The following is a 13983-nucleotide window of genomic DNA, read 5'->3' on the forward strand; positions in this document are numbered from 1 at the left end:
ACAGGTGGAGGGCAGGACCAGGACCTGGCGGCGTGGGGTAGTGGTCTACAGTTCAAGAGGGCGGAGGGTTTCTGGCGCTTAGGGTGCTCAGCGCCTGTGACTCTCCTTTGTCGGCCTCGTTGCCCCTGTAATAGCTTAACCCGTGCCCCGCGCCCCTTGTAACCGCTAACGGAATGGCAGTGTTTTGCAGCCGCGGTCCCCGCGCAAGGTCTAGTAGTGCATGTGTGTGTGGGGTGTTGAGAGTGGGAATGAATGCACGGGAGTCATAGATCTGGGTTCTTTCCCTCCCCTCCTCCGGCCGAGAACCCAGGATGCAAGCTGGTGGCTTTGAGCTTATTTCCTGAGAAGTGAGGTAAGGCCCTCAGGCTGTGTCAAGCAGAGCCATCTCTCCACAGCGTTTTTCTTTCTCAGCCGGGGTTCACTCCTCACTTCCTTGTCCCTCCCACCACTCTTGCAGTGAGCTCACCTCCATTGGCTTCCCGGTCAGACACGCCAATTGCTTGAACCAAGTAGCAAGGAAAGTCTGCTTCTCTGTGAAGTGATCAGGTATGGGGCTTTCCTCACTTTGCCCTGGTCAGGCAGAATGCCTTTCTTGGATTCAGATGTTCAAGTTGCAAACAAACAAACTAACAAAACTATATTATTCATCCTTCTTGAATGGATCTGAAAACAGACAATTTCTGTGAGAAATGAGGAGATGAGGTAAATGTGCATTAACAGCCTACAAGGTTCTTAACATCTGGAGAAAGTGTTTTAGTTTCTCCAGATATCACTGAAAGGAGAAAAACTAAAAAATTTCATGTACCATTGTGATACAGAAGCAGACTTAAAAAAGATTTTTTTAAAAAAATTTTATTTATTTATTTGAGAGGTAGAGTTACAGACAGTGAGAGGGGGTGACAGAGAGAAAGGTCTTCCTTCTGCTGGTTTATTCCCCAAATGGCCGCAACGGCTGGAGCTGTGCCGATTGGAAGCCAGGAGCCAGGAGCTTCATCTGGATCTCCAACACAGGTGCAGGGGCCCAAGGACTCGGGCCATCCCCTGCTGGTCTCTCAGGTGCAATATCAGAGAGCTGGATTGGAAGTGAAGCAAGCTAGGACTCTAACCAGCACTCATATGGGATGCTCACATTGTAGGCCGCAGCTTAGTCTGTTACATCACAGTGCTGGCCCCTAAAGTAGTGGTTCTACAGTGAGGGTGATTTTGTCCCTGTCCCCCTCCTCCATTTAACAATGGCTGGAGAGATTTTGCCACATCTGGGCAAATACTAGGTGCTATTGGTGTCTAGAAGGTAGAGGCCAGGGATGCTGTTCAGCATCATACAATGCACAGTACAACCCCACACAAATAATTATCTGGCCCAAAATATCAATAGTGTTTTGTTGAGAAATCTGGATAGAAGGTGAGGACTGAAGAGAGGCTGAGGTTACCTTTTTGCATTGACACATTTGCCAAACGCTTGCACTGTCCTTGCCCCGTCTCCAGTATCTGTAGCAAGAACACTGATGCCATTGCTTATCATAGCCCTGGGATTAGGAACTTTGAGGCCCCTGAATGTCATAAGCACAGGAAAGAGTGATTTAAGAGGGTGAAGCTGGAAAAGAGAGGTCTACGGAGAGGAAACAGCCCTCATGTATTTGAGGAATGTGCCAGATGAAGAAGAGACAAGATGTGGGGTTTATCATTCTAGAAGACAGAACCGGAACTCACATGAGGCAGGTTCTGAACTTGATGTAAAGAACTTCTGTAACAACTAGAAATGCTCAGATCTGTCTTGAGAGAGCTTAGTTTTCTGTTACTGAGTTCTCAGGCCGAATGACCACTAGTTGGCGATATGATAGAAGGGAAGTTTATATAAAGGATACTCAAAGATTTTGTGAGTCTGTGCTACTTTTGTGATTTTTTTTCCTGAGATCTTGGAACTTCTTGTTCCTTATCTAAATAGTTCCTTAAAATGACAGTCTTCATCCATTTTTATATGCCACTGTTTTTCAGATATAAAACAAAGAATTGCTTTCCATGAAGACAGAGCAGATACATTGAGGGAATTGTCACAGAAGAATATTACTTAGGTATATTATGTGTGTATGTGCATGTAGCTTTCTCATGTAGCTGCTTTCTCAATATTTTATACATTTTCATGCTAGTCTGAGCCTGTGTCCGCCCATTGTTCCTAATTTCTTCTTTGGACACTGCCAAAAGCCTCTCTCTTCCCCTCCTTCTTCGTGCAGACATTCAATAATATCCAATTATTTTGTTTTTAGATTTATTTTATTTATTTGAAAGACAGTGTTACAGAGAGAGGTAGAGACAGAGAGAGAGAGGTCTTCCATCTGCTGATTCACTTCTTAGATAGCCACAACGGTCAGAGCTGAGCTGATATGAAGCCAGGAGCCAGGAGCTTCTTCCAGGTCTCCCACGTGGGTGCAGGGGCCCAAGCACTTGGGCCATCTTCTGCTATCTCAGGCCATAGCAGAAAGCTGGATTGGAAAAAGAGCAGCCAGGACTAGAACTGGTGCCCATATGGGATGCTGGTGCTTTAGGCCAAGGCTTTAACCCGCTATGCCACAGTGCTGGCCTCTCCAATTATTTTTTAAAGATTTATTTATTTATTTGAAAGTCAAAGTTATGGCAAGAGAGGGAGAGATAGAGAGAGATGGGATGCCAGTGTTGCCTGTGTTGGTTATATCTGCTGTGCCACAATTTTGAGCAACTTTGAGGTAATTGGTGACTTGACTTAGAGACATTTTGATAGAGTGACAGAGGCAGAAGCAAGATTGGAGTGGACTGAGAAGTGAAAAGAGGAGCTGGCGCTGTGGTGCAGTGGGTTAACGCCTGGCCTGAAGTGCCGGCATCCCATATGGGCGCTGGTTTGTGACCTGACTGCTCCACTTCCGATCCAGCTCTCTGCTATGGCCTGGGAAGGCAGTAGAAGAAGGCCCAAATCCCTGGGCCCCTGCACTCACGTGGGAGACCTGGAGGAAGCTCCTGGCTCCTGGCTTTGGATCGGCACAGCTCTGACCATTGCGGCCATCTGGGGAGTGAACCAGTGGATGGAAGACCTCTCTCTCTCTCTCTCTCTCTCTGCCTCTCCTCTCTCTGTGTAACTCTGACTTTCAAATAAATAAATAAATCTTTAAAAAAAAAAAAAAAAGAAGTGAAAAGAAAGTGGATGAAGCTTCCGTAACTCTGAGCAACATCAGGTCTGTCTGGCTCAGAGGAGACCATATTTGGTTAAAATAAATAAATTAATATTAACAGTAGTTACCTTTGGGAATGGATTTTTATTTTATTTTTATTCCTATTGACTTTAACTTCAAAATATTTCTAAAATGTGGCCAATTATCATCACCTTCACTACCAGTTCCAGGTCTGAGCCACTATCATCTGTCATAGGTTACTGAAAGCTTCACTCCCCAAATTGCCACAATGATCAGGGCTGGACCAGGCCTAAGCTGTGAGCCTGGAACTCCATCCCAGTCTCCTATGTGGGTGATAGGGCCCAAATACCATCATCACTACCTTCGGGGGTTCAGATGTTCAAGTTGCAAAAAAAGAACTACATTATTCATCCTTCTTGAATGGATTTGAAAGCAGGTCTTTTTTCTTCTTGTGTTAGGAGGAAGCTGGAGTGAGGCGCTGGAGCCAGGTATAGAGGTATCAAACCCAGGCACTCTGATGTGGGATGTGGACACATTTTTTTTTTTTTTTTTTGAGATTTATTTTATTTTATTTTTATTTTTATTTTTTATTTTATTTTATTTTTTATTTGACAGGTAGAGTTACAGACAGCGAGAGAGACAGAGAGAAAGGTCTTCCTTCCGTTGGTTCACTCCCCAAATGGCCGCTATGGCCGGTGTGCTGTGCCGATCCAAAGCCAGGAGCCAGGTGCTTCCTCCTGGTCTCCCGTGCAAGTGCACGGGCCCAAGCACCTGGGCCATCCTCCACTGCGTTCCCGGGCCACAGCAGAGAGCTGGACTGGAAGAGGAGCAACTGGGACTAGAACCCGGCGCCATATGGGATGCTGGTGCCACAGGTGGAGGATTAACCAAGTGAGCCATGGTGCCGGCCTATTTTATTTTATTTTATTTATTTTGACAGGCCGAGTTAGACAGTGAGAGAGAGAGAGAGAGACAGAGAGAAAGGTCTTCCTTCCGTTGGTTCACTCCCCAAATGGCCACTACGGCCGGCATGCTGTGCCGATCCAAAGCCAGGATCCAGGTGCTTCCTCCCGGTCTTCCACGTGGGTGCAGGCGTCCAAGCATTTGGGCCATCCTCCACTGCCTTCCCGAGCCATAGCAGAGAGCTGGACTGGAAGAGGAGCAACCGGGACTAGAACCTGGTGCCCATATGGGATGCCAGCGCCGCAGGCGGAGGATTAGCACCAGCCCCATTTTATTTTATTTTATTTTAAATATAGAGTCACAGAGGGAGAGAGAGAGAGTCTTCCATCTGCTGATTCACTCCCCAAGTGTTTGCAGTGGCCTGTGCTGGACCAGGCCAAAGCCAGGAGCCAGGAGCTTCATCTGGTTTTCCCATGTGGGTGTTGGGTCCAAGAAGTTGAGTCATCCTCTGCTGGAGCATCTGGGATTCGAACCAGTACCCATGTAGGATGCCAGCTTTGCAGGCAGCAGTTTAACCCGCTGTGCCACATTGCTGGCCCCAAGGAAGTGGACATCTTTTTTTTTTAAAGATTATGGGTGTAAACTTTTTTTTTTTTTTTTAAAGATTTATTTATTTGAAAGGCAGAGTTACAGAGAGGCGGAGGCAGAGGCAGAGAGAGAGAGAGAGGTCTTCTATCCTCTGGTTCATTCCATAACTGGCCGCAAGGGCTGGTGCTGCGCCAATCCAAATCCAGGAGCCAGGAGATTCTTCTCGGTCTCCCACATGGGTGCAGAGGCCCAAGGACTTGGATCATCTTCCCCTGCTTTCCCAGGCCATAGCAGAGAGCTGGATCTGAAGTGGAGCAGCTGGGACTCAAACCAGTGCCCATATGGGATGCTGGCACTGCAGGTGGCAGCTTTACCCACTACACCACAACACCGGCCCCCGGTGTGAGCATTTGAAACACAAGGCTAAACACATGCTTCATAAATATTTGTTGGATGAACAATGAACATATATCCTTTTTATGAACAGAGAAAAGGAAAACAAATTACTTTGTGTTAGAAGGAAAGTGGAGGAGGTTTTGCCATTTAAATTTCTGAGTGTTGTTTTCCCTTTCTCCAGACAGTAACAGAGGCGGAATGATTGGGAACAGTCTCTCTCTGTGCTATCACAACAAACTAATCTTAGCACCTATGGTTCGGGTGGGGACTCTTCCAATGAGGCTGCTGGCCCTGGATTATGGAGCAGACATCGTTTACTGTGAGGTAAGTGGCTTCTGATTTTTGGGAGGGGTTTTCCAGGAGCTCAGGCTCCCTATTAATGTGTGGGAGTGCTCAGGAGTGGAGGAGGAGACAGAGTAGGAACTCATTTCCCAGGTGCTCACTAAAAGCAGGAGACGAACACACAGGACACTTATGAGTTCTGTGAGCCTTGCTAAGGGCCAGGAGCCTGGGTGGAACAGAGGTGTCCTGGGATGTTCTGAGCCAGTGGATAGATGAGCATCATCTGTGGTCCTGGTCCTGGCGCCTAGGGTAACGTATGTGTGTAATGTATTTACTTTAATGAAGGAACTCAGGTTAAGAAGAGAGGAAAAGGACCAGATGCAGACAGAGGAAGCTGGCTGAGGTTGCTCTGGTAGCTGCTGAGTTTTCTGGCATTTCTAGCTAGTATACCAGTAGATATTCTTGCTTCTGCTTTGAAGAATATTTGGGCTTTAGACCTAGGCTCAGAAAGTATCTGCCAAGAAAAGTAGAATTTCAGGAGTAGCTGACAGTGGGTAGTAAGGGAATTCGTGCAGTCCTCAATTCAGCACTTTCTGGAATTGTCTGGGCAGCTTCTTCTCAATACCTGACCCTGATGTGTTCCCCTACTGGGTATGGAAGTTTAAGAAGCTTCTCAAGTGTCTCTCCATCTTTAAAAGCCCCTGGGGAGAGGGATGAGTTGGGGAGGCGACTGGCCATGAAAGGGCAACACAGGGAATCCTTGAAGTGATGGAATTCTTAGGTCTTAGCTGTGTCAGCACCAACCTGCTTCTGCTATTGTGCTTAAATTTTGTGAAATGTTATCACTGGGGGAGACTGGGAAAAGGATATATAGGTTCTCTTACCACAATTGCATATGAAGCTTTCTCTCTCTTTTTTTTTTTTTTTTTTTTTTTTTAAGATTTTTTATTTACTTGAAAGGCAGAGTGGAAGAAAAAGGAGGAGAGAGACAGAGACAGAGACAGAGATAGATACCTTCCACCTGCTGGTACACTTCCCAAATGGCCTCAATGGTCTCAATGTCCAGGGCTGGGCTAGGCCAAAGCTAGTAGCCCAGAGCTTCTTCCCAGTCTTCCATGTGGGTGCAGGGGCCCAAACACTTGGGTCATCTGCTGCTGCTTTCCCAGGCCATTAGCAGGGAGCTGGATTGGAAGTAGAGCAGATGGGGCTCAAACCGGCTCCTATTTTGGATGCCAGTGTTGTAGGCTGAGGCTTAGCCTACTACATCACAGCGCCAGTCCCAGCTGCAATGATCTTAAAATAAAATGTTTGAAAAGAAAATCACTGAAGAAAGGGAAGCAGGAAGTTGAGGAAAATGCTGGCTGCTGGGTATGGGTGTTGGGAGATAGGAATCCATGATAAAAGAGGTAGAAAAGTGACAGAAACAGGCAAGTTAGAGTCTGGTGTCAGGAAGTGCAAAAGTCAGGTCTGTTATCTATGTCAGATGTGGAAATATCCATTCGCAAAAAGACCAGCAAGGTGCTATGAAAAAGTTGATTGGAGGGACAGGCACTGTGGTGCAATGGGTTAATCATAGCGTGCAATGCTGGCATCCCATATGAGCACCAAGTTGAGTCCTGGCTGCTCCACTTCTGGTTCAGCTCCCTGCTAATGTTCCTGGGAAGGCAGCAGAAGATGGCTCAAATACTTGGGCCTCTACTACCCATGTGGGACACCCAGATGGAGTTTCAGGCTTCTGGCTTTGGCCTTGCCCAGCCCTGACAACTGTATAATTGGCCATTTGAACCTGCACTTCTATTTGGGATGCTGGCATCACAGCTGTGGTTTAACCCACTGTGCCACAATGCCAGCACCAGGGACAGGATTCTGAGGTGGGCCAAGGAGGAGCAGGTAGATGTGATGAAACAGAGGTAAGCTGAGACCTAGGGAGATATAGGGGTCTAGCTGGAGATTGGCATACTGGTGCCTGCAGCAGGGCAGGGGCAGGGGTGTCTAGGGTGCTGGCAAGGTGAAGGGAGGGGTGAAGGGCCCATGTGTTATTGGAAGGTATAAGGTGGAAGCCAGAAATGGAGATTCCAGAATTCAGTATCACAGAGGCTCAAGATCTGATTTCTGAGTAGCATGTCAAAGTGGAGGTGGAAATGTCAGAGGGGCTGTTGGTGTACATCCACCTGTAAGCCTTCCAGGCTGCTGGAACATGCCTTGGGCAGGAAGGAACCTGTTCTCAGAGGCCAGGCCCTGGGCGCATGTGGTAGCACTCTGAACTCTGTCTGGTGGTCAGCTGCGGGTTAGGTACAGCTTTTCCTGGCCAGCACTGTCTTTGCCATCCAGAAAAGTCTCTTGGATTTGGAAAGAGAATGAGAGGAGGAATTTACAAACGTACACTCAGGGGGCTTACAAACCAGAGTGTCTGCTGGAGCACAGGCCTTCCATCCGGTGCCTCAGACCTGTGGGGAGCAGCGGCAGGCAGGCAGAGTCCTGCTTTGTTTGAGTTGGTACCTGGGGACTGGGCCCTGAGTACGAGACGTGGTGCCTGGTGCCCCCTGGTGGACCCAGTGTTGCTCTGCAGGCCAGTATTGGACACATGCTCATTATGTTCTTACTGGCGAGTTCAGATGAGGCAGCTCCTCTAGGAGATTAGAATATCAAACCATTCCACCTACCTCTTATAGGTCCTAGGAGCATACAAAAAGCCCCTCAAAAGCCCCACAAAGCCTTAAGCACCTGGAGGTAGCCAATCAGCAAGTCGAAAGAGCAATAGTCCTTCCCCACCAGAGTTTCTTCCTCCCTCGCTTCTTCCCTCCCTTCCTCAAGATTTATTTGTTTCATTGGAAGGCAGAGGCAGTGAGAGAGAGGAAGAGGGTGAGAGGGGAGTGTCTTCTGCTGGTTCAGTCCCCAAATGCCTGCAGCTTCCAGGGCTGGGCCAGGTGGAAACCAGGAGCCTGGAACTCACCTGGGTCTCCTACATGGGTTGCAGGAACTCAAGTACTCAAGCCATCACCTGCTGCCTTCCCAGGATATGTGTTAGTAGGAAGTTGGAATCAGGAGTTGGAATCAGGAGGCCAGTGCTGTGGCTAGTAGGTTAAGCCTCTGCCTGGGACGCCGGAATTCCAAATGGGTGCTGGTTCAAGTCCCGGCTGTTCTACTTTGATCCAGCTCCCTGCTGATGGCCTGGGAAAGCAGTAGAAAATGGCCCAAGTGCTTGGGCCCCTCCCTACACCCTTGTGGGAGACCCAGAAGAAGCTCCTGGCTCCTGGCTTCGGATTGATCCAACTCCAGCCATTGCAGCCGTTTGGAGAGGAGCCAGCAGATGGAAGATGTCTCTGTTTCTCCCTCTTCTCTGTCTGTAACTCTGCCTCTCAAAATAAATATCTTAAAAAAAAAAAAAAAAAAAAAAAGAAAGAAAGAAATGCCAGGTGTCCCAACAGAGCAAGGCGTCAGGTGGCCCTCATGATGGGAAGTTGCTGCAGCCTCTTGAAAAAATAAAGAAAAAGCAGGGGCTGGTGCTGTGGTATAGCAGGTAAAACTTCCGCCTTCGGAACTAGCATCCCATATGGACACCGGTTCAAGTCCTGGCTGCTCCACTTCCAATCCAGCTCTCTGCTGTGGCCTGGGAAAGCAGTAGAAGGTGGCCCAATTCCTTGGGCCTCTGAACCCATGTGGGAAGACCTGGAGGAAGTTCCTGGCTTTGGATTGGCATAGCTCCAGCCATTGTGGCCAATTGGGGAGTGAGCCAGTGGATGGAACACCTCTCTTTGTCTCTTTCTTTCTGCCTCTCTGTAACTCTGCCTTTCAAAAAAAAAAAAAAGCAGACCCAGGACTCAAATCCAGGCACTCAGCTAGGAGATGCAGGTGTTCAAAGCGGTATCTTAAGTGTGAGGACAAACACCCAACTCCTTAACTTTCTTGATATTATCCTTTTATACATAAAAATTTTAAATGTTGAGGCCGGTGCTGTGGCGTAGTGGGTAAAGCCACCACCTGCTGTGTCGGTATCCCATATGGGCACCGGTTCATGTCTTGGCTGCTCCACTTCTTCTTCTTCTTCTGTTTTTTTTTTTTTTTTTTTTTAAAGATTTCTTTATTTTAAAGTCGGAGTTACACAGAGATAGAGAAGGAGAGGCAGAGAGAGGTCTTCTATCTACTAGTTCACTCCCCAATTAGTGGCAACGGGTGGAGCTGCACTAATCCAAAGCCAGGAGCCAGGAGCTTCTTCCGGGTCTCCCACGTGGGTGCAGGGGCCCAACTTCTACTGCTTTCTCAGACCACAGCAGAGAGCTGGATCGGAAGTGGAGCAGCTGGGATTACATATGGGATCCCAGCCTAGCAGGCAGTGGCTTTACTCACTATGCCACAGCGCTGGCCCCTGCTCCTCTTCTGATCCAGCTCTCTGGTATGGCCTGGGAAAGCAGCAGAAGATGGCTCAAGTTCTTGGGTCCCTGCACCCACAGGCGAGACCCGGAAGAAGCTCCTGGCTGTGGATCGGTACAGCTCTGGCTGTTGCAGCCATCTGAGGAGTGAACCAGTGGACAGGAGATCTCTCTCTCTCTCTTTTCTCTCTCTCTCTCTCTTTCTCTGGAACTCTGTCTTGCAAGCAAATAAATAAATAAATATATATATATATATTTTATTTTTTTATTTTTTCTTTTTGACAGGCAGAGTGGATAGTGAGAGAGAGCGACAGAGAGAAAGGTCTTCCTTTTTGCCGTTGGTTCACCCTCCAATGGCCGCTGCGGCCAGTGCATCTGGCTGATCCGAAGCCAGGAGCCAGGTGCTTCTCCTGGTCTCCCATGCGGGTGCAGGGCCCAAGGACTTGGGCCATCCTCCCCTGCCTTCCCGGGCCATAGCAGAGAGCTGGCCTGGAAGAGGGGCAACCGGGATAGAATCCGGCGCCCCGACCAGGACTAGAACCCGGTGTGCCGGCGCCGCAAGGTGGAGGATTAGCCTGTTAAGCCACGGCACCGGCCTATATATATATATTTTTAAACAGATAGAATTAGACAATGAGAGAGAGAGAGATAGAGAGAAAGGTCTTCCTTCCATTGATTCACTCCCCAAATGGCTGCTACGGCCAGAGCTACGCTGATCTGAAGCCAGGAGCCAAGCGCTTCCTACTGGTCTCCCATGCGGGTGCAGGGGCCCAAGCACTCAGGCCATCCTCCACTGCGTTCCCAGGCCACAGCAGAGAGCTGAACTGGAAGAGGAGCAACCGGGCCTAGAACCTGGCGCTCATATGGGATGCCGGCACCGCAGGCGGATCTGATTAACCATGGCACCGGCCCCATAAATAAATCTTTAAAAAATATATAGATTTTGGCCAGCGCCGTGGCTCAACAGGCTAATCCTCCACCTAGCGGCACCTGCACACCGGGTTCTAGTCCCAGTCAGGGCGCCGGATTCTGTCCCGGTTGCCCCTCTTCCAGGCCAGCTCTCTGGTATGGCCTGGGAGTGCAGTGGAGGATGGCCCAAGTGCTTGGGCCCTGCACCCCATGGGAGACCAGGAGAAGCACCTGGCCCCTAGCTTCGGATCAGCACGGTGCACCAGCCGCAGCGCACCGGCCGCGGCAGCCATTGGAGGGTGAACCAACGGTAAAGGAAGACCTTTTCTCTGTCTTTCTCTCTCACTGTCCACTCTGCCTGTCAAAAATAATAAAAAAAAATATATATATATATATTTTAATCATATCCAGTTTTTTTCTTTTGTTTGTGCTTTTGGTGTCATCTCAGAAATTTGCCTAATCTAAGATGATACGGATTGACACATGAATTTTTTTTTTAAAGATTGACTTTATTTATTTGACATGTAGAGTTACAGAAGGCTGAGGCAGAGAGAGAGAGAGAGAGAGAGGTCTTCCATCCGTTGGTTCACTGAGAGAGAGAGAGAGAGAGAGGTCTTCCATCCGTTGGTTCACTCCCCAGTTGGCCACAATGGCCAGAGCTGCACCAATCTGAAGCCAGGTGCCAGGAGCTTTTTCCGGGTCTCTCATGTGGGTGCAGGGGCCCAAGGACCTGGGCCATCTTCTACTGATTTTCTAGGCCACAGCAGAGAGCTGGATCGGAAGTGGAGCAGCTGTGTCTTGAACTGGCACCATCTGGGATACTGGCACTGCAGGCAGCAGCTTTACCTGCTGTGGCAGCTTTACCCGCTATGCCACAGCGCCAGCCCCCTCAGCATTGAGTTTTATTGAAATAGAAAACCAACATCGCTCACAAAATAGACCAAAAAAAAAATTTCTTTTTGTGTATTGCCTTTGTTTTGGTACCAGGGAAATATGGCCTTCCTTTGCTTCTATAACCTGGTTCCAGGTGTGTCCTTGGATGTTTCCTGGGAGCCCTTCACAGGCCCTTCACCCAGGACTAAGGTGTGAGGTTCTTTGAGGGTGGGCTTGACCTCAGACCACTGTGTAAAGAAAGTGTCAGCAGTCCCCATCCTGAGTGATTATCTTCCCTCTGGCTATCTGAATGGCTTGTCCTTTTTAGGACCCAAACATTTCCAAGCTCCCCTTCCTTGGAATAGTTGCGAATTAAGAGTAGCGTACTCAGACACCTGCTTGCCATGCTTGGGGTAGACGATGGCACAATATGTCCCCAAAGCCATGCTTTTTTTGGTAGTAGGGTGACTGGCCAAGTGTTCCGCATCAGGTTTGTGGCTGAAGCTCCTGCTCCCGTGCCCAGGGCCTACGTGTCCAGTACTGACAGGTGTCCTCTGATTCCTCTGCAGGAGCTGATTGACCTCAAGATGCTTCAGTGCAAGAGAGTTGTCAATGGTGAGTGCAGCTCTGGTCCCAAGAAGCACTACCACGACCTTCCCCAGGGTGACAGTGTCCTCTGTGGGTGCTCCCTTCACTGCTCTCAAGAGACCATGAGAAAAAAAAAAAAACAGATATGATACAGATATGCCTTCTGCCCACAGGCTTGCTGGCATAGAAATCACCATGTTTCATGGTACAGGAGGGAGCCTAGGGGCCTTGGAGTCAGGATAGCTTCAGCACTGGCCTTGGCTCTGCAAGTTACGTCACTTCTCTCTACCTTAGTTTCTCTGTCTATAACGTGGAGGTCATAATCCTTGCTTTACTTAAGTCACAGAGTTGGAGGGAGGATCTAGTAGATAAGATCCACATAAGCAAGTCCTTTACGCATCTTGAGCTCTATGGAAATGGAAGAGGTTGTGGTGAGTTGTGGTTTTGCTTGTGCTTTGTTCAGGAGGCTGATTCTATCTGGTCAGAGTTGTGTTGTTGTATTCTTTCAGGTTTTTGAGATATATAATCTTGTGAAATCTTAATGTAATTTCACTAGAAGTTATGACTCAGTTTTGCCCAATTGTTTTAAATTTACATTTTCCTTTTTGTGTTATAAAAAATCCAACAGTACAGTTCTATAGAAAACCCTCCATAATCCCACAGCCAAAGACATCATCACAAAGATGAGTAACGTATATTTTTCTCCACACAGACTAATGTGTATGTATAAAATTAGGACATGTTTATGTATGGCTCCTCCATGGGATCATGCTACACAGATTTTTTTTTTGCCACTTTTATACTAGGATGCTTTCACATGTCAGTATCTGAAGGTAACTGTGTCAGAGTTGATCTCACCAATGTATTAATGGGGGTTTCCAATATTTTGCTGATGGAAATGAAACTGTGTTATAAATTCACCAAGTTTTTGTGGGTTATCTCTCAGATGCCTTACTGCCAGTGGTGAGAGGCCTCTGCTAGGGACAACTTTGATCATCACTCCCAACAAGCCATTGCCTCTACCCAACCCTTTTTAACCTAATCTGTTCAGTGCTATAATGATAATTAGAGATTCCATTTATGGAAATGCTTTATATCCATTAAAGATCTCATTCATTTCTCAAATCATCTTTGAGGTAGATGTCTTCTCACAACTGCCATGTTGGATCTCTTTCACGTGCTGGTCATCTTTTTTTTAATTTTTTTTATTTTTTTTTATTTTTGACAGGCAGAGTGGACAGTGAGAGAGAGACAGAGAGAAAGGTCTTCCTTTCGCCGTTGGTTCACCCTCCAATGGCCGCCGCGGCTGGCGCACTGCGGCCGGTGCACCGTGGCCGGTGCACCGTGCTGATCCAAAGGCAGGAGCCAGGTGCTTCTCCTGGTCTCTCATGGGGTGCAGGGCCCAAGCACTTGGGCCATCCTGCACTGCACTCCCGGGCCACAGCAGAGAGCTGGCCTGGAAGAGGGGCAACCAGGACAGAATCCGGCGCCCTGACCGGGACTAGAGCCCGGTGTGCCGGCGCCGCAGGCGGAGAATTAGCCTATTGAGCTGCGGCGCCGGCCTATTGTTTGCAGTTGTTACACCTCATAAAGTTGCTGTGAACACTGAATTAATGAATACTGAACCATTGATCCTTGGAGAAATACAGTCATGCTCTTGGCAAGCATCCAATCATTTTTTCATTAACTGATCAATACACAACCTTATTTAAGACATACTATTTAAATTACATCATTGATTCATTAACATTGATAGTCATTGTCACCTCAGTAATAATGAGTGTATACTGTCTTTTTTTTTTTTTTTAAAGGATTTATTTATTTATTCGAAAGGCAGAATTAGAGAGAGAGAGAGAGAGAGAGAGATCTGTTTTCTGATTCACTCCCCAAATATTTGGAACAGCTAGGCCTAG

The 13983-nt window shown here is 47.9% G+C and overlaps 1 protein-coding gene across 8 annotated transcripts in view; it reads left to right on the top strand.

Moving 5' to 3' along the window:
• The window catches only part of DUS2 (dihydrouridine synthase 2), a 41358-nt gene that overhangs the window by 149 nt on the left and 27226 nt on the right, over positions 1–13983 (top strand). For 3 of the 8 annotated variants that reach the window (XM_062177079.1, XM_062177087.1, XM_062177086.1), the window contains exons 2-3: positions 5230–5372; positions 12052–12097. In XM_062177079.1, the coding sequence (XP_062033063.1) occupies positions 5247–5372; positions 12052–12097 (172 nt within the window). In that variant the 5' untranslated portion in view covers positions 5230–5246. Of the gene's footprint in view, positions 1–457; positions 547–1995; positions 2073–3619; positions 3658–3795; positions 4053–5229; positions 5373–12051; positions 12098–13983 lie in introns of those variants that run through there. The other 5 variants (XM_062177082.1, XM_062177084.1, XM_062177085.1 and 2 more) reach the window with 5 other exon arrangements.

This window comes from Lepus europaeus, chromosome 19, assembly GCF_033115175.1.
Source record: "Lepus europaeus isolate LE1 chromosome 19, mLepTim1.pri, whole genome shotgun sequence".
Lineage (NCBI taxonomy): Eukaryota > Metazoa > Chordata > Mammalia > Lagomorpha > Leporidae > Lepus > Lepus europaeus.